The 21,830-nt window shown below is 63.4% G+C and overlaps 1 protein-coding gene across 1 annotated transcript; it reads right to left on the bottom strand.

Moving 5' to 3' along the window:
• Window positions 1–1,193: 1,193 nt before the first annotated feature.
• On the bottom strand, window positions 1,194–20,908 carry JUP (junction plakoglobin). The gene is made up of 15 exons (XM_069786317.1): window positions 20,814–20,908; window positions 10,368–10,600; window positions 9,099–9,352; window positions 8,275–8,513; window positions 7,590–7,791; window positions 6,799–6,943; window positions 6,286–6,389; window positions 4,677–5,015; window positions 4,093–4,248; window positions 3,786–3,905; window positions 3,450–3,600; window positions 3,191–3,312; window positions 2,856–2,895; window positions 2,310–2,479; window positions 1,194–2,058 (listed from the first exon to the last, which is right to left on the bottom strand). Exons 2-14 carry the CDS (start codon window positions 10,591–10,593, stop codon window positions 2,334–2,336), a joined length of 2,244 nt encoding a protein of 747 aa, XP_069642418.1. The 5' UTR covers window positions 10,594–10,600; window positions 20,814–20,908; the 3' UTR covers window positions 1,194–2,058; window positions 2,310–2,333.
• Between the last annotated feature and the right edge of the window lie 922 nt (window positions 20,909–21,830).

The following is a 21,830-nucleotide window of genomic DNA, read 5'->3' as shown; positions in this document are numbered from 1 at the left end:
CCGATGCAGCAATCGCAGCACCGGCACAGTGCAGACGTCGCTGCGTGACCTGACTCCCCTCTCCAGGTCCCCCACCTCTGCCCAAGGAGCCCCCGCGCCCCCGGCCACCCCCCACAGGATGGATGCACGGGGCAGAGGTACAAACCCACCAGGGACGGGATGTGGGCATCCCAGGGCCACCTGTGTTTCACCTTTCCATCCCCTGGCATGTACACCCCAGCAGGCAGAACCCAGCAGCCTTGCCCACGCCCGCAGCCTCACATGGAGCTGCTGCAGGCACTCTCCTGCCTGCGGGCTCAGCCTGCGCCGTCTTGCCCAAAAAAGCACCGTAGGAAAGCCTAGGGTGGCTGGCAGTGTCTGTCTCTGGCCCCATCCCCATGCCGAGGAGGCCACCAAGCAGATGGGCAGCCCTGAAGTTGGTGGGTAACTTTGTGAACAGAGTTTCCACCTCCCAGCACGATCCCCGCCTGGCACCCAGTGTCACTTTCCCATCGCTCTCCCTGGGTGCAGCTGCCAGAGTTAGCATTTCAGCTGAGAATATATCCTCCTGCCATCTGTTCCTGCTACGAAGCCCAGTTGCAGAAGGAGGCAACCAGGTTTGACTGAGTAAATCACTTTTTTAACCTGGCCTCTCATGACTCCATCCAGGTTTCGCTCCATCAATCAGCGGGGCTTGCTCCCAACCGGCGCGTTTATCCCCTAGAGCTCATTAAAGTGAGCTCTGCTCGGCAGCAGAGAGGAGATGTCGGTGATGCCGCCTAACAAACAAACATCTTAATTACTGGGAGTTTTTACCTCCTGACAGAGCAGACAGCCACCTCGACAGAGCCGGCATGCTAACGACCCAGCGAGCCAAGGGCTGGCAGCGACTCCGGGTGCCGGGCTGACAGCGGGAGCTGCTGCCAGTGCTGCCGGGCTGCGAATGGGTGGCCTGGGCCTTGCCGAGCATCGTCCCTGAAGCACAGGGAGGGGGCCACCAACCTGCTTGTCCCCCCGGCCACCACCTGAGCCCTCGGCCAGGCAAAGCGGGTGCAGAGCAGGGGACTGAGCTCGTCCGAGGCCGCCCGGCCCCAGGGGAGGGAACCGCCAACGCCTGGCCCGAGGAGGGTGATGGCCACCTTTACCCCGGTTGCCCCAAGGGGACTCGCTGACCTTCCCCAGCTGATGGAAGAACAGGCTCAGGGCAACGCGGGGCTGGGGGGGTTATTTTATTCTTTGCTTTGGTCTATACAAAAACAACTTACAGAAATAATAAAATCTTCCATTCCTGAACCACACTCCAGTAACTGTCCATCCCTTTCCGGTGGAAGCGTTAAACCACCATCAGATCTAGAACCTCTTTAAAAAATGTGTTAGATAAGGGAGGAGGGGACAGAAACACACCACTCACCAAAAAGAAGGGAAACGGGTTAAAATGTGCAACAGAGATCGGTACAAGGACACAGTTCCTAATGCTGGAGTCACTCCTCTATGGGTACTGGTAGGATAGGCAGGTACACAAAGTCAGCTCCCCAACGGCTGATCGGAAAGAATTAAACCGCAGACATCCCGATGGCTAAAACGAAGGTCCTGGGACACGGCACCCTTTGTTTTCTGCAAACTCTGGATTGGCCTGATTAAGTTAGAGTTTGCAGAAAGCAAAGGGTTTTCCCGTATTAGATTCCTTTCCTAGAACACTAACACGCAGAACAAATAGTGGGGAAGTTAGAAAGCACAAACTTAAAGACGGCAAAAGCCGTTGGCACCATATTAAAAATAAAAAAGAAATATATATTCATAGAAAAGACTATTTTGCCAATGAAAGGTTGCTAACGGTGCAGGGTTTGTGTGTTTTAAAGCTTCAGAAACAGTATCTTGGATGCTGGATGCGGCAGTAGGTGCTTGAAGCAGTCCCAGGAGGAAGGACCTTCTCCACAGACCCACAGCGAAGAAAAAAAATCGAAAAATAAAACCTCTCGTGGGAATGGAAAAGTTTGTCTTCTCAGGCACTTCTGTCTCCCAAGTCCTTCTTGCGAATGCTCAGCTCTGGGGCCACCCTCTTCTGTATGGAGAAAACACCTGCGCACAGTGGGAGAGAGATCCCGTTACTCAACCGAGGGGGCATTTTGGAGGAGACCAGAGCGCAGGGCCCCCCGAGGCAATGGGGATGCTGACCCGTGGCAGCGCCGGGGACCCCACAGCAGCACCAGGGACCCCGCGGCATGCCAGGCGCCAGCAGCCAGCCCTGCCTCAGCCGGCCACCCGCCCTGCTCCAGGGATGAGCGTGCCCTCGACAAGCGCCCACACCCCGAGGACACGCCAGCACGTACCTGGTGCGGGGGCTGCGGGGCAGGTTAGGCGAGCATGTGGTCAGCAAAGGGCGCTCGGACGCCGTCGCTGTAGGCGTCCATGGGGTAGTCCCCGTCCATGTCCATGTGCATGTCGATGGGGTCCAGGGGGATGTCACCCGAGTACATGGGGCGGTAGCCGGGGTCCAGCTCTGCACGGGAAGGGACATGGCAACCTCAGCTCCCGCCGGCGAGAGAGACTTCTCCAGACCTCAGCCACCCTCCTCCTCGTCCCCCCCACCCGGGGCAGCGTGTGGCACGTGGTGCCGCAAAGGACACAAGGGCCACCAGCCGCCCACCTGCCCCAAGCCTCTGGGCCAGCCCAGGCACACAGGGGAGCGGCCGCATGTTCTCCCGTGGGAGCTGAGCAATCCCGCTGGGCATCCCCAGGCAGGCCGGGCTGGCGCTTTGCTGGCAGCCATCCAAGAAAGGCTTTAAAACCAGCCTGGTTTGGTGAGATGAGGCAACTGCCCCACCAGAGCTCAGCCCACCGGGGGACCCCGCAGGAGGAGCTGGCACTGTACTCACCATCTGAGTAGGGCTCGTTGATGGGGATCATGCTCTGAGCCTACAAAAGAAGGTGACACAACTGAAGAGGGCATTCATGCTCACGTGTGCACAATGCTCAGCGGCTATCCGGTGCCCAGCCCTGTCCCGGGTAGCGGGTACCGCAACCCAGGGCTGCTGGAGAGCAGAGGCCACAGCCCGTCCACCCCCTGCCTCCCCATGTTTGCCGGTCGCTCCCGTCCAAGCTCTGGTCGGAGGCGGTGGTGGCAGGTTTTGGAGGCGGGATGGGGCCATCTTAAGAGGCTCCGGTTTCCCCAGGGAAAAGGGCTTGTCTCCGTGCCCAGTGGGATGCTCACCGCCTCCCAGGCTGCCGGGTCGTGCTTGAAGAGGGAGTTGGTGAGCTCCACGGAGACGCGCTTTCTGTAGTCGGGGTTCTTGTCCTCTGAGATTCGGAAGAGCACGGCGGCTGCGTAGGTGGCTGCAGGGGAAGGGCAGCAGCCTCAGTCCCCGGTGCCGCATGGTGCCGAGGCACCAGAAGCCCCAGACCAGTTGCAGCTGGGGCGATGCCACGCGGCTGACAGCCCCCGGCACAGGGCCCGGCACGGCAGCGCTCACCTGTCCCCTCGTTCCTGGAGTGCAGCAGCTCCATCAGCGGAGCCGAGGCCCCCTCCGCGTCGATGGCATCTGCCGCCTCCTTGTCCTGGGCCAGCTCACACAGCACACCAGCCGCGACACGCTGGATGTTCTCCACCGGCGAGTAGAGGAGCTGTCAGGAGAGATTAGCGGCAACGTGAAGCAGCCAGCGAGGAGCTGTCGGGCTCCTTGATGTGGTCTGACACGCGGATGCTGCCAGCCGAGCGCCGTGGCTCCCTGGCCCTGGCACCGTGGGGCTGTGCTGGCCAGGCGGGAGGTGGCGAAGTGCAGCCCCCATATGTTCCCCCAGCCCCTGACCTGCACGAAGAGAGGGATGGTGTTGAGGCGGAAGATCTCCATGCGGTTCATGGGGTCCCGGGCCAGGATGTGCAGTGCCCCCGTGCACCCCTCCACGATCTCTTCCATCTTCACTCCATCCTGCCAGGGGACAAACGCTCAGCCGGGGCCCTGGAGCAGCCGGCTTGCCCCACGCCAGGGCACAAGACCACCCTGAGCGTGGGCGCAAGCTATCCCCCAGGGACAGCTCGGCTTTTGGGGTGCCGGGCTGTGCCAGGAGCACGGAGGCAAAGGGCCACCCCCGGCCGACCCTGCCGCGGGGACTCACCGTGTAGGGCTGCTGCGTGCCGGCTGCTACGTGCCGCTGGGCATCCTGGTGAGCCTTGACCAGCAGCTGGACCAGGCGAGGGATGACGGCAGCCTCCTGGAGCGGGGCATGGTTGGCCGGGCACAGGGCCAGGTTGCGGATCAGGCCTATGGTAGCCTGGAGGAGAGAAGCGGGGAAGGAGAGATTCGTCTCGACCGTGGATCGGAGCAGCATGTGCTCCCCGCAGGACCCGCCAGCCGGGCCGCCCTCCCCCTGCCTCTCCCACCCCATCCCCCTCCGCGGCGCAGGCTGACTTCCATCTTCCTCCCACACCGGATCCGGCCCCCTCCCCGCGGGGGAGGCTGGGGCAGGTATTGATTCCAGCCGAGCAGCCGGCAGAAGCCATTTCCTCCATTAGCTGCCGTCAAGGACGCAGCCCAATGGGACCGGAGCCGCAGCGGCAGCAGCCCGCCATCGCTCCGTGCACAGCACCGGCTGCAGACCCCCCCTTGGCAGTGTGTCCCACCACAGGCCAGCAGCCGAGGGCTCGCTCAAGCCCAGCCACCGGCTTCCTCCGGCCCCCAACATCCCCCCAGACCCTTTACCTTGACCAGTGGCCACTGGTTGGGCTGGTTGAGGAGCTTGACGATAGCGGGGATGCCATAGTTGAGCCGCACCGAGTTCTGCGCCATCTCGGCCTCGGGATGCCGGCTGGTGAGGTGCCGGAGAGCGCAGACGGCCGGCTCGGTGATGTCCTCCTTGTCGCCTGCCCGCAGGATGGTGTGGATCAGGGCCTCCACCCCGTTCGACTGCGTCACCAGGGTCTTGTTCTTGCTGTTGTTGCAGGTCAGGTTGGAGAGGGTACCGGTGGCACAGGTCAGCACGTTCACGTCATCGGAGCTCAGCTGGTTCACCAGGATCTTGAGGACGCCGTCCAGGCCCTCCTGCGGGAAGGGGGACGGGAGGTCAGACCAGGCACCCCCGCAGCCAGATCTGGGCTCAGCCAGCGGCTGGGCTGCAGCCCCATGCCCGTCCCCTCTGTCTGTCGCCTGGGCGAGGGGAGCCAGAGCTGCTCCCCCGGACAGGCTGGACACCCGGCCTTGGAGAGGAGGACGCCCCTCCCGCAAGGACGGCTCCTGCCATTGCAGAGAGGATCCAGCCCCTGGCCGTGCTCTTCCTCCCAGACCTGGCACCCTCTCCCCTTGAGACCCAGGCTCATGTGGCTGCTCTCGCTGGAGCTCGCACACCCCTTGTTGCAGACCCCGGCCCCCCGGCACCCCACGTCCTGACCCCACGCACTTCCCAGCTCCGCACAGGCCAGAGCAGGCAGCAGTGGCGGGGAGGCAGCGTTTGTGCCTCCCACACTGCGCCTTTCCCTGTCCCCCTGCAGCCAGAGCTGCTTCTCCGCGATGCCGGCACTGCGTGAGCAACAGGCACTCACGACATGTGTGGCTTTACTTAGAGTTTGACGTCTCCGGCAGCTTGTCTCCGCCGGGAAGTGCAAACAATGCACCCGCCAGTGCTCCTCACGTGGTCCCGGGGTGACCCGGGTGCCAGCCATGCCGGCAGGCAGCCAGCAGCGGGGCAGGAAGGAGTTAAAGGCGCCATGGCCGCATCCCCCCCCTCAATCCACAGAGCCAGGGGATGGTTACGAGCCAACCCAAATAGTTTCCACGCTGCATCAGGCGCTAATCTGCACAGAGAGGCGGCCCCAGCAGATGGGGAACGCATCAGGAGGCAGCACAGGGCTGGGGAGAGCAACGCCAGAGCAGAACTCGGGGTCACCCTCGCACCGACTGCCTCCCAGCCCCACGGGCACAAGCCCTGGGCTCCCTGAGTCGGAGCAAGTAGCAGCCTCGGTGATGCCCTGCTGAGCGTGTCAGCAACTGCCGGCGGCTGCGGCACACGGCCGGGGACATGGCACGAGCGCTGGCAGCCGGCTGGCACGGGAAGGGCCGTGGGCAGTAAGCAGCTTCCCGCAATGCCAGGCAAACCCCGGCCGCAGCGGGGCTCAGGCACAGCTGAGCATCCCCTCGCTCTGCCAGGCACACATGCTGCTACCGCCCCGCAGCTCACTGGGACTGGAAACGGCACAAGGACACCGCTTTGGATTCAGGCTGGCACAAGCAGAGGGCGAGGGGCAGCCTGGCAGCTGGTTCGGAGAAGCCTCCGAAATGCTGCGTTGAAGCATGACTCAGGGTCCCGCAGACTCACCTGTTTGGTAGCAACGTCAGAGAGGTTTCGCAGGGTCCAGAGACAGTTCTGGACCAGCCTGGGGCTGGAGCTGGTCAGGTGCTTGCCCAATGCCTGCATGCCGCCTGCCAGGAAAGGAGACACCAGCCCATCTGTAAATACCCAAAGCTGCCCCAGCAGAGAGAAGGGAGAGACAGTGGGTCTGCATGGTGAGCACGGGCTGGGCACCACCCGACCGATGCCTCCAACGCACCACACAGCCTCCCGTCTTAGCGGATGCTCAATGCGGTGCGGGAAGACAGCTCCCGGCCAGCCAGGCCAGATCTTGCCCACGCACGGTGCCAGGAAAGCACCTCAGCAGCCTTTCAGAGCAAGAAACCAGGACACATGCAGGTGGTTCCCACCTGGCTGTGCAAGGCATCTAACTGTCTCACACATCACCTGTGAGATGGCACCCTCAGCTGCATCACCCCGACACCACCATCCTCCTCCTGTTTGACACCGGCTCTGCTGCAGCCCCCCAGCCCCTCTTACCAGCCTCAACGATAGCAGGCTTGTTGCTGGGGCACACCGACAGCACCTTGAGCACCCGGCTCGTGGTCCAGAGCAGCTTCTCGTAGTTGTAGCTGCGCATGATCTGCACCAGGGCCTGGGGTCCTCCATTGGCCAAAATAATCAGCTACAAGACAGAAGGGCCAGGGTTGAGGCGAGCAGCAGCTCCAGGCTGCCGGGACCACCACCCTGGTTTCCCCAGCTCGTGCCACGACACAAGTCAGGCAGGAGATCCAACCCCTCGGCATCCAGGATTGCTTTGGATCACCCCCGCCAGGGCCGTGCACTGCCACCGCCTGCACTGGCCACCCCAGCCCTGCGCATCGGGGTCCCTCGCCCCATGCCGCAGGCGGGATGGGCAGCAGCCCCCCGCCCAGCCAGTATCAGAGCAGGTCCAGGGACCGAACCTCCACACGAGGCTGGGACAACTCGTGCGTAGGAGGAGAGAGAAGCAGCCAAAGACAAGGATAGAGGCATTGCCCGGAGGAGCAGGGGCAGAAACCCAGCCAAGCCGATCTACCGGCCAGACTGGGACAGTCTGCGCTTTCAGGGACGCTCCACCTGCAAGAGGTCGGATGCAGCAGCGTTGCAGACAGCACAACTGCTCCGCTGCCGGCTGTGGCCGGGGGGCAGACAGGCTGAGACGGTGGGAGCTCCCACCCCTGCCTCCTGGGCTTCTGCCTGCGAGGAGCAAGGTTGGGCAACTACCCCCCTCCTGCCCTCCCTCCGGCAGGACCCCGCGCCGCCAGGCAGGCCAGGCTCTCTGAGCCCACCTTGCTCTCCTGGTTCCCGTAGGCGAGCAGCTGAAGGCAGTCAGTGGTGATAGCCAGAAACTTGGGGTTGTTCTTGTTCAGCAGGGGAACCATCTTCTGCAGGCCGTCGGCCAGGCGCACAGCCATCTTGGCCCCTTCCTGGTAGAGCAGCAGGTTGTGCAGGGTGGTGATGGCGTAGAAGAGGACCGACTCGACCGGCGAGCTGCAGGCAGGCAGCACGGAGCCACGTCAGCGCGGGCAGCTGCCTCCAGGCTCACCAGACTGCCAGCGGAGCCCACAGAGCTGCCCCGAGTCCCGACTCCCACCCAGCGCCCTTCAGCAGGACCCGGTGCGAGGCTGCCGTGCCGTGTGGCCCCAGGGTGGCCCTCAGAGAAGGGACACCCACTCCTCGGGGCAGAGCAGAGACTGAGCCCCATCTCCACAGACAAGGCAGCGTGCGGGACTGCTCCCCTCCTCCTGCCTCCACACAGGCTCCAAATGCAGCAAACCCCTGAGGCTTTCGCAGGCTAAAAGGCTCAAGGTCTCCCACTCCCGTGTTTTGGTGTGAGCAGGAGGACCCACGTCTAGGAGCAGCAGGAGCCCTTCCCTCCTCTGCCCCCAGCCCAGGCACTCGCCCGGCTGACAGCCCGGGAGAGACCGCTCGGCTCTGCCATCCTCTCAGGACCCCCCGCCAGCATCCTCATACCTCAGCATCCTGACGAGGGCCGGGATGCCGCCGGACTTGAAGATGGAGAGCAGGCCCTCGCGGTGGTGCGAGAGGTTGTGCAGGATGCTGGTGGTGCAGCGGGCCGTGTCCAGGTCGCTGGTGCTCTGCATGGTGCGGACCACGGCTGCCACGATCTGGGGCGACTGCATCAGGGCACGGCGCGACGCCTCCTTCTTGGAGAGCTGGTTGACGATCATGGCTGCTTTGCTGACAACCACCTGGGGTGGGGAGAGAAGCCGGCGGGTGGGAAGGGGTCACACTGCTGCCCATCGCAGGAGGGATCCCACTCTGCCGGGCGAGAGCCGGCCCAGGGCTGCCGTGCATCGCGCCGGGCAGGGCGGCTCTGGAGCAGCAGAGCTGGCACAGCAGCGCAGGCAAGGACTGTTATTTTTAACAATCATCATTCATGATGCTCCAGGAGCTATGCTGCAGTTTGCAGCAGCGGGCAGCACATGGTCGGGTCCACGGAGCACAAGCGTGCTGCAGGGACGAGCAGGGGGAGGGCAGGGGGGGCTGCAGCACTGAGAGCCAGCAAGAAGCACTCAGGGTCTGTGCAAGGCCAGGGCAGGAGAAGAAGCGTGTCTGAGCAGCGAGGACAGGCTGTGAGGAGATGCGGGTGGGCAGAGGTGGGCTCAGTCCTGTTGTGGGGCAGAAGCAACCGCAGAGCTCTGTCAAGAGGAAGGAGCCAGACGGCAGCCACGCAGCCCCGCGAGGACGGGAGCCCGGCTGTGCTGCCACGGCTGGGGAAGCACGCCCGGCAAGTCTGGCAGCTGAAAGCCCAGAGGCAAACCACGCTTCCTTACCGGGTCCTCATCATTGAGCAGCTTGGTGAGCTCCGGGATAGCGCGGGTGGCCAGCTCGGCATCGTCCTGGTAGTTGATGAGGTGCACGATGGCCGATTTCAGCATCTGGGAGGGCTCTGCCAGGCGCTGCACGTTGGTCTGCTGCCCCTCCAGCTGGGTGGTGATGAGCAGGGAGCGGTCCTCCACCGTCTCGGGGTACATGGCGGCCCGGACACGCTGGGCCCGGGTCATGGCCAGCTGAGCCTCCATGTCCGCTGCAGGGGTAGATGGGGAGGCAGCGTTAGAGTCCAGCTCTCTCCGAGGAGCGCTCCCAGCCCTGCTTTCCAATTTCAATTAGCTGAGCAAGAGCTTCGCGCAACGACACCGGCAACAACGTCAGCAGTCCCAGCGCGCTCTGCAAGGAGCCGGTGCTTCAAAGTGTAAACAGATACGGCAGCGCAGAGATAAGACAATGCTCAATTAGGCAGCATGATTAGGCAGTTGTCACACAAGGCCCATTAATTAAAAAAATAAGGATATTTGCAACTTGGGACCAGCTGGCACTGGGGATTAGGAGAAGGACACGGAGGCCTTCCCCGTCAAGGATGCCAGGACGAGCACGACCCCCGGGACAGAGATGCTGCAGCAGCCACCCGCAGCGCCCACCTCTATGGCACAGGGACCGCGCAGGGCTCGGGAGGGCTTATCCCTCTCCATGGGGCTCTGCCTCCCTGGGGGAGCTGGCAATTAAACCTTCCAGGACCCACCGCTGACGGGGGGAACCACACAGGCGAGTGGAGCAAACCAGTCCTCTTTTAAGGGATAAAGCTGGAGGAAGCATCTCCTTTGGCTTTGGGGGCTGCATCTCTGCCTCCTTCGCCCTCGCAGCAGCCGGAGAAAACAGGCCGGCTGGCGGGGCTTTACGGCACACGCCGGCAGCTCTGCCAGCCGCGCTGAGACAGGTTTCCCGAGCAGGCAGACAGGCAGCAGAGCAGACGGCCGATCCGTGGGCTGGGATCAGCTGTTCCCATCTCGAGCCAACCCACCGGCGTGCTCAGATGTGCGTGCACAGCTCAGCACTAGTGCGGGCTGGCTGCACGCCGCCCCTACGCAAGAGCCTCTCGGCGCAGGGAAGGACAGGAGGGAGCATATTTTAGGCAGCAACAACTCCTGGGGTGTGGAAGGCGGCGTAGAGGAGTGCCCAGAAGGAGCACGGCTCATGGGGGAGGCGGAGGAAGGCAGCGACCGAGCAGCCAAGCTCGCGGATGTGCCTGGCCCCGCAGCCCCTACCTTGCGCTTGGCTCTGGCCCTGGCTCCCTCCCTGGCAGTAGCTCGTGGTGGTCGTCTTCTTGATGGTGTACTGCTTCCCGTAGACCTCATCATCGTCCCCGAGGCACTTGCTGCTGACGGAGGGCACCTGGGTGTTGACACCGGAGTGGATGCCCGAGTCGTAGGTGTAGGTTTGCTGCCACTCTGTCACCTTGATCGGCTGCTCCATCATGTTCATCACCTCCATGGCTGCTCTGTGGGGCAGGAAGGGGAGAAGTTACGCCTCTGGCAGAGCCCAGGTCACCCCAGCACCCTCCTGCTCCTCTCCTGCACCGAAGCGCGCGGCAGACCCCGGCGCAGCAGCAGACCCCAGCGCGGCAGCTGGCCCCTGCGCAGCCCACGAGCAGATCGAGCAGATCGCTATCTGCCCTCCTCCCCCACACGAGATGAAAGGCGGCACCGGGATGACGAACCCACAGCTCAGCACTTTGCTGCTCGTGTTCAGACATGAACCATGGCTGCAACCGGCACAGACCGCGCACGGCTGGCTGAGCCATCAGCCAGCGCCTGCCGCCCAACGCCATGTCTCACCGCCTCGGTGGCAAGGGTGTGAGCAGGCTCTGCCCGGTGCCAAGGGGCCCCGCAGCCAGCCCCCCGCCCCACTCCAGGCTCCCCCGGCTGCCCACAGGCTTTTTAAAGACCAGCGACAGAGCCTGGCAGAGAGCTGGGGAGAGCCACAGGGCTGCAGCTCCAAGAATAAAACAAACCTTTTTAGAAGTCTGCTGGGACACTCCTAAAGCACCTAAAAATAACCAGGCGAAGCCACCGGCTTGGCTCTCCTGGGGGTGCTCAGCACCACAAGCACCCATGGCACAGTCCAGCACTGGGCGCTCACCATGCTGTGCCGAGCACCACGCTGTGGCTGCACGGTGCCAGGACAGGGCAACCCAGCACATCCCAAAACTCAGGACGAACCAGCCAAGGTTGCCTGCGAGCAGGGCTGGGTTTCCCTTGTCTTTAATTTGGGGATACAGAGGGAGGGAGGATGGCTCATAGATTAACCCAAGCTCATCGGGGCAGGCGGAAGCTGCAGGGCTGTGAGTCACCAGCCCCGCATCCAGCCCCCCGGCACGGCCAGGAGAGCAGGGTTGGAGGGAGGCAGAGAGGGATGGAGACAACACCCAGCCAGCCCTGCAACTGCTGACCCACCACCCAGGCACCCGCCGGGACTTCTGCCCCTTCCTCCGGCCGCTCAGGGCTGGGGATGAGTCAGAGTTTCAGAGGCGATAAGAGGCGAAGGGAGCAGCTGCCGCCCGGCATAGCAGCAACCGCACTTCCAAAGAGAGGTGTAATTACCACCTCCACCGGCACTGATTCATGCAGCAAGCTGGACCAGGGCGGCCGCGCACCCCTGGCTCTGCTCCAGCCGCCGGCACAGCTCAGGCTCGCAGGGACCAGGCGGGCTGGTGCGGCGGCCTCGGACCACAGCATCCTCCTCAGGGGAGCAAGGGGAAGGGGGGAATGAGCCCCTCACCAGCCCCGGTCCCCCACCACACCGGTGGCTGACTCAGGGCGTCGGGTGGTGGCCGAGGACGCGGCTTGCGTGGGGCGGCCCGGCAGGGCACGGCGCGCACGGGCTTGGCGCGGCTCGCCCCAGCGCTGCCGGCTATTCCCAAGGAGCGGCCGAGCTGCCACGAGCGGCACAGGCCGGCGCTCACAGGGAAAAATCCCAGCCTGGGCACAAACGCTCATTCCCAGGGAGCAGCAGCTGGTGGGAGGCAGGAGCCCCACCACGCTCCCGTCCCCCCAGCTGGATGCATCCTGCACCCCACCACGTCCGTCCCCCACCCAGCTACCTTCCCAGAGCCACTGCAGGGCGCTGCTCCTGTCAATTCGATATTTTTTGAGCTGTCAAGCAGCAATCCGCAGACTAAGTACAGCTCCGGCTTTAATGGGTTGTGCATAATGCATGTTTATAAGGCAGCAAGAGAGGGACCCACTAATGGAGGCCAGCGGGGGCAGATCATTCCCACGGCAGGGTGCGGGCAGGAGCTGGGGTTTCTGTTTGGTGCAGCGGGGCGGTGCGTGATACACGGCGCCAGGGGCGAGCCCGGCTCCGCTCCCCACCCCGTGCCAGAGCAGGGTTCGGCCAGGAGAGCCCTGGTGCCAAGCTGGGAGCGCCAGCAGCGCCGCACACCCCCTGCGTGTATTCATGAGCTGTCACGTTGGAGTTTGGGAGAGCAAGTCCTCCCAGCTGGGTCACCCTGGCCATAGCGGCGGAGCCTCCAAATTGTGTCGGGAAGCCCAAGAAAAGCAATGCCAAATCATGCCCGGGGAAGCATGGCAGGCAGGAGGGCACTCTGCCGGCACCGGCAGGGCAAGTTGCCACGGTGCAGGAACCAGCGCGAGCCATCGCACATCCCTGCCAGGAGCTGGCACGCAGAGCCCCGGCAGCAGGGCTGCGGCCAGAGGGACCCCAGCACCCCCAGGCTAGCACTGGAAAGCTGCCCTGGAGAAGGCAGGCAAGGGGAGCACACAGTGGGAAAGCTACCTGCACAGCAGAGGGGGGTGTAAGGACCCCGAGCACCCACCCCAGCCAGGACGGGGACGCCCAGGCAGCAGCGAGCTGGAGCTGGCAGGAGGGGCTGGTGCTGCCTGCGCCGTCGGTCAACCGGTAACGGCTGCTCTACAATTTACAGGCGTTTGACAGGCACTTAATTTTTCAAACCTCTGTGAGTTCAGCTCAGACACCAGCTTCTTACAGAGCGCTGCATTATGCATGAGCCACCCCCCTGCCACCCCCTCCGTCTGCACCGCCGGCACCCCAGGGACATCAAAAGCCAGCAAAGCTCCTCAGAGCCCAGACACAAGCTCAGGTGATCGGCCCCAGACAAGCTCCAAGCAGGAGAGTGGGTCCAAGCTAATGAGCACCATGTTAGACCCGTCTGAGCACAGTGCCCTGCAGGAATGGGGGAGAGGGGCCACCGGGGATGGGTGTTACACAGCTCAGGGGACTCTCCCTCCCCAGGAGCCCCCCAGAAAAGGGACCACGGGCACCTTGTTAAACGCAGCACCCGTCCTTCCCCTGGAGCATCGCCCTGCTAGCGGCCCCTGGGGTGTTTGCTCACCGCTGTGGGCAGCCAGCAAGGCCAGCGGCACCCGAGGTGACGGGGCCAGTGGAGCAAATGTCAGACGCTCCAGCGGCAAGCAGTGACATTTTCTGAACCCTGTGTCAAATGTCCTCTGCTCGTCACTCAGCGAGGGCCAGACGCCTGACACTAGCTTCTCCCCCGTCCTCTGTGGCTGGGCTCTGTCCTCAGATGTCCTCCCTCCTCCTCAGCGGGATCGGAGCGAGACAGGCAGTCCCCCAGGCAGGGGATGCTGGTTACGCCTGTGTTCACCTTCAGCAGGAGCCGTTCACCAGCAACGCTTTTGGTGGTGAACGGCTGCAGTGGGGCAGGACCCCTGCCAGCAGCAAAGGGGAGGGCAGCAGCTCATGCAAGGAGAAGCAGGGGGTATTTGGGGCACATGTGGAAATACCCCATGAGCACAGGGGATGCTTGGGTGGGCTCTAGCCCCCTCCACAGCCAGGCCTGTCGGTAGGATGATTGCTGCTGAGCCTGGCCCTTACCTCCCTCCCACTGGGCTGTTATTCACCAGAGTGGGAAGCGGAGCACAGCAAGGGCCGAGCAGTACCACCCAGCCCTGGCTGAGCCCCTCTGCCTGCACAGAGCCAGGACCCTGGGGAAACAGGACTCACTCCCAGGAACAGCAAGGAAACCCCCTGGGAAACAGTGAGGCAGATGTGGGGGACCCCACAGAGGGGACAGCGGGTTTGGGGGAGCACCTCCAGCATGCCCCCAGCACCACAATGGGGAACGGGCTGAGCCGCACAGGGGGCTTCAGCCACCCCCATGCAGGGGAGAGCCAGGAGAAGGTTAATCCCTCTCCCACCACTTCCCGCAGCCAGGAATGCCGGGGAAGGCGGAGGAAGCTCCAGCAGCTGTAAGGCACCGGCCAGCGGCTCATCCGCCCCCAGAGCCATTTGATCAGTGTCCAGGCAGCATCGCCCCCCCCGGGACACCGTCTGCAGAGGAAGTCTCCAGCAAACACGCAGCCCCCAGGCCTGACCAGCCCTTCCCTCCGGCTGCTGGGAGAAGCCTTCAGCCTCGCACAGGCAGGACACAGCCAGCAGACATATGGCTGAGCTGCCCAAAACAGCAGCAGGGAAGCCATAAATGCTGCTTCATGCAAAAATAGCTATTTGCCCAGGGACTTCTTGAGGAGCAGCAGTCCCTGGGGTGAGCAGCCGTCACCCCCAATGGGGGGGGACCACCCCTAAGTGAGCAGGCGGGGGGCACAGAGCACCCCCACATCCCAAGTCCCAGGCAGGGGCTGCACAGGAGCAGGCACCTGATGGGGGGTTGCAAGAGGCAGCCCAAGTACATCACTCACAGCTCCAGCCGGCCCTTGCCCCTGCACAGAGCACGCTGTGCTGGCCAGCCCGGAGCAGCGTGGGATGCCGGCTGGTGGGCTGCTGTAGCTCTCTTGCGGAGCCCTGTCCTTGCACGCATCCTTCCCGGCCCTGCCGGGAACAGAGCAGCAGCGCTGGAGGTGCCCCCTCACCACGCGAGGGGGTGAGCTCAGCTGTGGGAAGCGTGTGAGCAACTGCAATTACAGTCACTTAGGCTTTTAAGAAAAGGAAAGTTAAGAAAAGGAAAAGAGGCAGTTAAGGCAATTCAACAAATGCAATGCAAGAGAAGACTATTTTAGAAGCATTTAGGCTACACGCAAGCGATCTCCGGTCCTCGCCACCCTCCTGGAGCAGCCAGGGGATTAGCGACTGTTTGCACAGACAGCGAGGCTCGGGGACAGCAGCCTCGACAGCCACAGCACCACGGCCCTCAGCACCATGGCCCTCCTCGGGGCAAGGGCAGCCGGGGCTCAGCACACCCAGGAGAGTTGCACCCTGAGGACCCCCTCCACCTGCAACCCCCTGCCCAGAGGCACCCCGGAGCGACACCATTGCACCGACAGCTAACGAAGCTGGGGCTGCAGCTAACGAAGCTCCCGCAGACACCACAACAGACCCAGCGCTGTACAGAAGCTTCAATGGTTTTGAAGAGGATCCCTCGCAGGAACACACAGCAGGAGGAGGCAGAGAAAGGAGCTTTTCAAGACCTCACCAGCATCAATGGGAAGCATTAGTCTCAGATCCCGGCTACCACGAGCCCTTTCAATGGGGCTCTACAGTGAAGATAAGTGGAAGAATTCAAAGGGGAACGAGAGCAGCTTGAAGTTTAATGAGGAGGAGACTGGCGACGGGGGATCAGTCTCTTGTTAGAAAGCAAGCTGGAAGAGTGCGAGGCCGCCCTGGCCCCGGCCCCGCACACAAAGGAGCCGATGGCCTTTGTTCGCCATCGCTTGCACATCCGGAGCGGCTCCCGGCCGCCCCACCAGCTCCGACAACTTCAGGTCACTCGGGGAAGGCAGCGAGGGGTGCAAGGGCTACTGTTCGAGCTGGGCTTCCTCACCGGAGGAGGCTCTAAAATCCTATTTATTTTTCAGCTGCTCCCGACGAGGTTAAGTTTGAGCTGCCAAGAGCCCCCTGCAAAGCCCCCACTGCTCCTGCTATTCAGTGGGTGCCACATCCCCCCCTGAGCATGGCAAGACCAGTCTCCCAGCAGCAGAGCCAGCCCCAGCAGCACGGCATTTCAGCTGAGCAGAGCGGATCGTGGCGGATGCTCTCCATCAAAGCAGAGCACGTTCCCCAAGCCTCTGGAAGTGCCTCGCCTGCACCCGAATTAACAGCTACTGACAGCTCCAGCACACGCCAAGTCCAGGCTGTAATATTTTGGCACTTCACATCACAAAATGACAAGGTATTATCCATCAAGCGCTCTCCCGTTGCAAGAGCACGCACAACACTGGGCATGACACCCACCCTCCCGCAGCACACTATGGGGCAGCCGAGCCCTTGCACAAGGCACCATGGCCCCAAGAACTGCCTGACACCTGGGACTCGTGCAAGAGCTGTGCCAAAGCACCGTCTGCTGCATCACAGCTTGGGCTTCTCCACAGAGCCCCGCTGCCCGTGCCGTGCCCTGCCACAGCCCCGGCTTGCCCACCGTTACCTCTCTGCCCCATATGCACAGCACTGCTGGGCACCAGCACAGATCCAGCAGCCTTGATTTGGGATCAGGTCCCCCTCTCGCAGCTCTTGTGCCATGCCTGGCTGGCTCTGCCCACGTGGGGCAAGACCCACAGCAGGACCCCAGCCCAAGGAGAGTTTTCCCAGGGACATTCACGTGCTGAAGACCCATCGCAGGGTCTCTGGCAGCACAACTCTCCTCCTCGCATCCTCAGTTGCTGGCACAGACACCGCCATCTGCAGAAGCACCCGGATCAGGAGGACCCACATGGGCACATTGCCTCCTCAATTAAAGTTTGCTGATCTCATTAGAAACACTGCTGGGAAAGATGGGAACTTGCCACTTGTCCATGGAAAGGAGAACTGGCATGGTGCAATTAATCACAATAACTCCATCTGGATAAAAAAAATAATCATTATTTTGTTTTAAAGAGCACAAAGAACAAGTTGTCCTTTAACAACATGATAGTTGCAGGCTTTAAATTTAGGCTTTGAGGCTCGCAGGCTGTTCCCAGCTCCAGTCATGGTGTCCTGAAACACGGGATTTTGCCACCTGGCCCTGATGCTGCCGGAGGAGCCGAGGCAGTGGGGAGGGACACAGGGCTGCTGAGCCCCGGCTTAATTTCTCCATCCAGTTGCATTACATCTGTAAGGTTCAGACGCTTCACAAGAAATTATCACCAACACCCATCAGCACCCGGCCTGTCGGAGCAAGTTAATGATTTGTCACCAGGGCTCTGCCCGCGCGTCACAGCGATTATGGCAGGGCTCCTTACAGCAGCCAAAGGTCTCTCCCGCACCAGCAAAGCCCACACACTTTATCCAGCCCATCCACCCTCAAAAGCCATGGGGGACCACGGCGCATCCCACACCACAGGGTCCATGCCTCCCTCCAGCGCCGGAGCAGGCTCCCCCCCGGGTGGGCACCGCTGCTCACTTGCCTTCACCACCTCCTGCGGGTTGGATCACCCAGGCATGGGATATTCAGAAAACACTGAGCATTCCACCTCACCCAGCTGCCAGCTCCGGTTCCTGCTTGGGGTCTCGGAAGGAGCCCAAGGACTCGCTTGGTTCAAACGAGCCCCAGCATCCACAGGAGCAGCACAAGGCTCCTGCCCTGTTTGCAAAGCAATTTTGGAGCCAAGCGACCAAGGCATGTTGAAGTGCCTCCGGGCCTGTCAGCAGCTGCAGCAAAACCCATCAGGACTGGCATATTTAGAAGGGTATTTCAAACCTCTGCCTAATTAGAAACATCTTCATCTCACCCCACAGCCATCAACAAGCCATGCAGCATTCCCACACCAGAGGTGGGAAGCAGAGAGGGGGAGCTCTGCCCATGGAGGCACCTGTGCGGCTCCAAAGCCAACCCGTTTAAGCACAGACATGGTGTTTAGCCTCTTAGGTCAAGTTTTGAGATTTCTTTGGAGACAGAGTACCTGCGCCTTCACACCCCACTGTCCTCCATTGCTTTGCCAAATAGTATCCATGGGGAAGGGGGGTAAAACCAGCCCTCCTGAAGCAGGGAGCACTGCAGCAATTCAAGGCACTGATGCAGCCCTAGCATCCTCCCGAGCTGCCATCCCAGCTGCTTCCATCTGCACAGACCAACCTGGGACACCCCACAGCCTCACAGGACCAAAAGCCACCACCCAAACCCCAGCTCCGGGTGACACTGGGTGCCCCACACACCCTGTCTAGGTGGGAAAGCACCAGCTGAAATCAAGGTAAGAGCTGTAGTCCAAGGTAGGCTTGTACAGTTTTAATAGAAATTAAATTTCTTTTCAACTTCTGTTAATTAGAAGCCAGTCTAATTTAAACCTTCAAGACTAGCACAAGCCTTGGTACAGATGCTGCAATTAAAGTCTTGAAAGTTCTCTGCAAAGAGCCTCCACTTCCCCTGCTTGCAAAGCGGGGGCCAAGGGCAGCTCCGCTCCCGAAGGCTCTGCCATCTGCGAGCGGCAGTGCGCCCAGCAGAAGCGCCGTCTTAAACCCCGGAGATCTGGAAGTGTGATAAAAAGCCAAATCCCATCAAGCGCTCCCACACCAAACCACAGCCTTGAAGGGAAACCATCCTCACAGGAACAGCCTCAGCTGAAAAAGCCATGCAGCTGCACCACAGTTGCCTGCCCCAGCTGCTAGAGCTGATTAAGGATTTCAGGTGGGGAAAACAAAGGGGAGAGTTAATGGGATTAGGACAGCACTGAATATTACACTGAAACACAGCACAGGGACCAGAGGGGAAATTCTCCAGGGTCCCCAGCTGCAGCAAAGCCACAAGCCACCCACACTGCTGAGGTGGTCAATGCTCTGGGGCCAGTGCACACATCACTCACACACCCAGCCCCAGCAGACCCCCCCAGCAGCCCGGCTCAGTCCCACCGGGATGCACGCGCTTCCTGGAGCCGGTGAGGACACGCCACATTGCCCAGACAATAGACTGTAAACGCCATTGTCTGGAAGCGAGGGCCCTGCCGCAGCCGCCCCACCTTCCCCCCACGCCCCATGAGCCCCCCGAGTATTGGGGACCCACATCTCCCCCAGCACCCGTGTAGCAGCCAGCCCTGGAGGGCAGCCACTGATGCCAGGAGCTCTGTGCATTCCCATCCTGACAGCCAACTTGTTTAAGCCAAATTAGCAGTCAAATGGGTTTTTCATGACACTTTATGGAAATCCTCCAAAGCAATGAACGATTACAGGCTTCAGATGCACAAAGACTATTTCATCGGGTACCCCATACCCTTCCAGCCGACTCCGATAAAACGCTGGCAGGGCCACAGAAAGGGATCTTAAAATATCTCAGCCCCATTTACCGGCTGGGCCAGACACCCGCTTCCCCCTGAGAGCAGGGCCAGGAGCAGACCCCACAGGCGCCGCACCCGCCCTGGATGCAGACGACAGCCCTGAGCAAACGCCCCGGCACCGCTCCAGCTCCAGCCCCATCCCCGCGGCAGCTGGCAGGGAGACGCTTCGCCCCCGGCTCCCCACCAGCCTGATGGCAGATGGGCCCGAGACCGCCAGGTGTCGGGGCTGGCAAGTGGCACCAGTGCCAAAACCAGCACAACGTGGGCTGGAGCAGGAGGTGCGGTGACCACAGGGGCTGGACCCAGCGGGGTCACTGGGTGTCCCTTGCCCCCACCACCCTGCCAGCACCGGGAAGGTGACAGGGGACATCATCCCAGACATGGGGCTCACCCAGACACCCCAACAGCGTCACAGGAAAGCCAGGGGGGTGCGTGGACCCTACTGCCCATCAAGAGCGGGTGCAGGCTGCTGCCTTCGCACCCGTGCGGGCATGACAGCGGCATGGGTGACCCAGGACCGTCCCCAGCCGGTGGCCGTGCCCTCTTGGCAAGCGTTCACGCTCCTCTCGCAGCACAAACGTCTCTCCAAGTTGCTGGTACGGCAGCCTACGTTTTCTCTCTCCGGGCAACTCCCAGCATTATCCTTTCATCTCTGCTGTAAACCTGATTAATTAAGCTAATCACTCAGCTAACGCAATTAGAGTGCTCTCTCCTCTCCAAACAGCAGACAAAAAGACAGCCGAGTTTCGCTCCCCCCACGTTAGCCTGTGCGGATATCCACTGGCAGCGGGGGGCTCAGCCGGGACAACCACCCCGCGCCGCACAAAGCGGGGTCCCAGCGCTAAACCCCCCCGCCCCCCAGCAGCCGGGGAGAGGACTCCCCAAACCCGGCTGAAGGCGCGGGGCAGCCCACCGGCACCCGGCGGCCTCCGGCGCGGCCCGGCCGGCATGACTCACGGCACGGCGGCCGCGGCACCGAGCAGCCACGCTTTGCGCAAGAGCCCCGGGGCCACCTGGGCGAGCAGCGTGCCAGGGCCTCGCCCGCTGAGCCGCGGCCCCGGGCGGGGCCGGGGCCGAGTCCGAGTCCGAAGCCGCCGCCTCGTACCGGGGCGCGGGGTCGCAACTTGCGAACTCGCTCCTGCGGCGCCGGGCGGGGAACCGGGACAACCGGCCCCGGGGACCCGCCCGACCGGATCGGCGCAGGCTGGGGCTCGGCCGCCGACAACCGCCCCGCTCACCCCGGCCCCACGCGGGACGAGCCGGGCTCACGGGCAGCACCCGGCTCCGCCGCCTGCGGGGAGCCCTGCCCCGGACGACGGGCGGCGGCGGGACCGACCCGGACACCTGGTTCCTCCCAGCCCCGAACGCGGCGGCTCCCCAGCCCCGCACGGCGGAGCCCGCCCGGCCCCGGCGCTCCCCAGCCCGGGACGCCCGGCGTGCCCCGGCCCCGCCCCGGCTGCCCCGGCCCTCCCGGGCTCCCCGGCGGCCGCAGACCCGCGGCCCGGCCCCGCTCACCTGCGCGGCGGCTCGCCCTGCGCGGACACTGCCGGCCGCCCCGCTCCTGCCCGAACAAAAGGCGAGCAGCGCCCCGCGCACCGCCCCACCCTGCCCCGCCCCGGTACACGCCCCGCCCTCCCCGCACCGCCGGATCGCTATTGGACCGCCGGCACGCCCGTCAACTCCGAGGCGCGCCGGGCACCGCCCCCGCTGGACGTGTTTATCCGCTCTCCATTGGCGGGGGCGCGGCCGCCCCGCCCTTCGCCGGCAGGCGATTGGGCGGCGGGGCGGGGCGCGGCGGCGGGCGGGGAAGGGCGCGACCGCCGGCGGGGGGAGGGGGGAAACACCACCTGGGTGACGTCACTGGGCGGGACAAGGCGGGGGGCGGGGCGGGGCCAGGGACCCTCCCCCGGGCAGGGGGCGTGGCCGGGACGTACCTGGGCAGGGCGGGGACCCCCGGGCGCGTACGAGGGGTGCCGGGACCCCCGCGAGGGAGCTCGGGGCTCCCCCCCACCCGCCCCGGCCCGGCGTGTCCCCCTCCCCACGCTCCCCACCTCGCCCGGGGGCTGCAGGCAGCCCGGGCCCTGCGGCAGCAGCACCCGGCCGGGAGGGGCCGGAGGGGAGCGGGGCGAGGGTGGGGGGGGCCGTGGGCAGGGGGCTGGGGCCGCGTGGGGCACCCCTGGCTCCTGCGGCCTTTACGGTGTTGGCATCGGTGGGTGCCCGGGTGCGGAGCCGGTAGCGCGGTGGCGGGGCAGGGTCCGGCCCTGGAGAACCCCCCGACCCCGGGAAGGGGGCTCCACGCCGCCCCGGTGGGGAAACGGAGGCAGGAGCCCGGCAGCGGCAGCAAGAGGCGCTGGGTGACGGCAGCCCGTGTCACCCCAGTCCCTGGCCAGACTGGTCCAGCTGGGTGCTGCTGCCTGGTCCCGGCTCACCCGCTCCCCGCCAGCCCTGGGTGAAGCCTCCGGCACCCGAGTCGCCGATGAGCACCCAGTGACAGGGCACGTCCCAGCCCACGGCGGGGATCCCCGGGGCCTC

This window comes from Haliaeetus albicilla, chromosome 7 (assembly GCF_947461875.1).
Source record: "Haliaeetus albicilla chromosome 7, bHalAlb1.1, whole genome shotgun sequence".
NCBI classification, from domain to species: Eukaryota; Metazoa; Chordata; class Aves; order Accipitriformes; family Accipitridae; genus Haliaeetus; species Haliaeetus albicilla.
Note: the sequence above shows the minus strand (reverse complement) of the source record. Positions and strands in the feature narration are given on the sequence as shown.

Bases quoted from the DNA above. Each gene is read 5' to 3' on its own strand.
- JUP (XM_069786317.1), bottom strand. From the start codon at position 10,593: ATGGAGGTGATGAACATGATGGAGCAGCCGATCAAGGTGACAGAGTGG. The intron at 6,944-7,589 runs GTGGGCTCAGAG...TCTGTCTTGTAG, and splicing joins ACGGGAACCAGGAGAGCAAG to CTGATTATTTTGGCCAATGG. The intron at 2,480-2,855 runs GTGAGTACAGTG...CTTCCCGTGCAG, and splicing joins CAACGAGCCCTACTCAGATG to AGCTGGACCCCGGCTACCGC.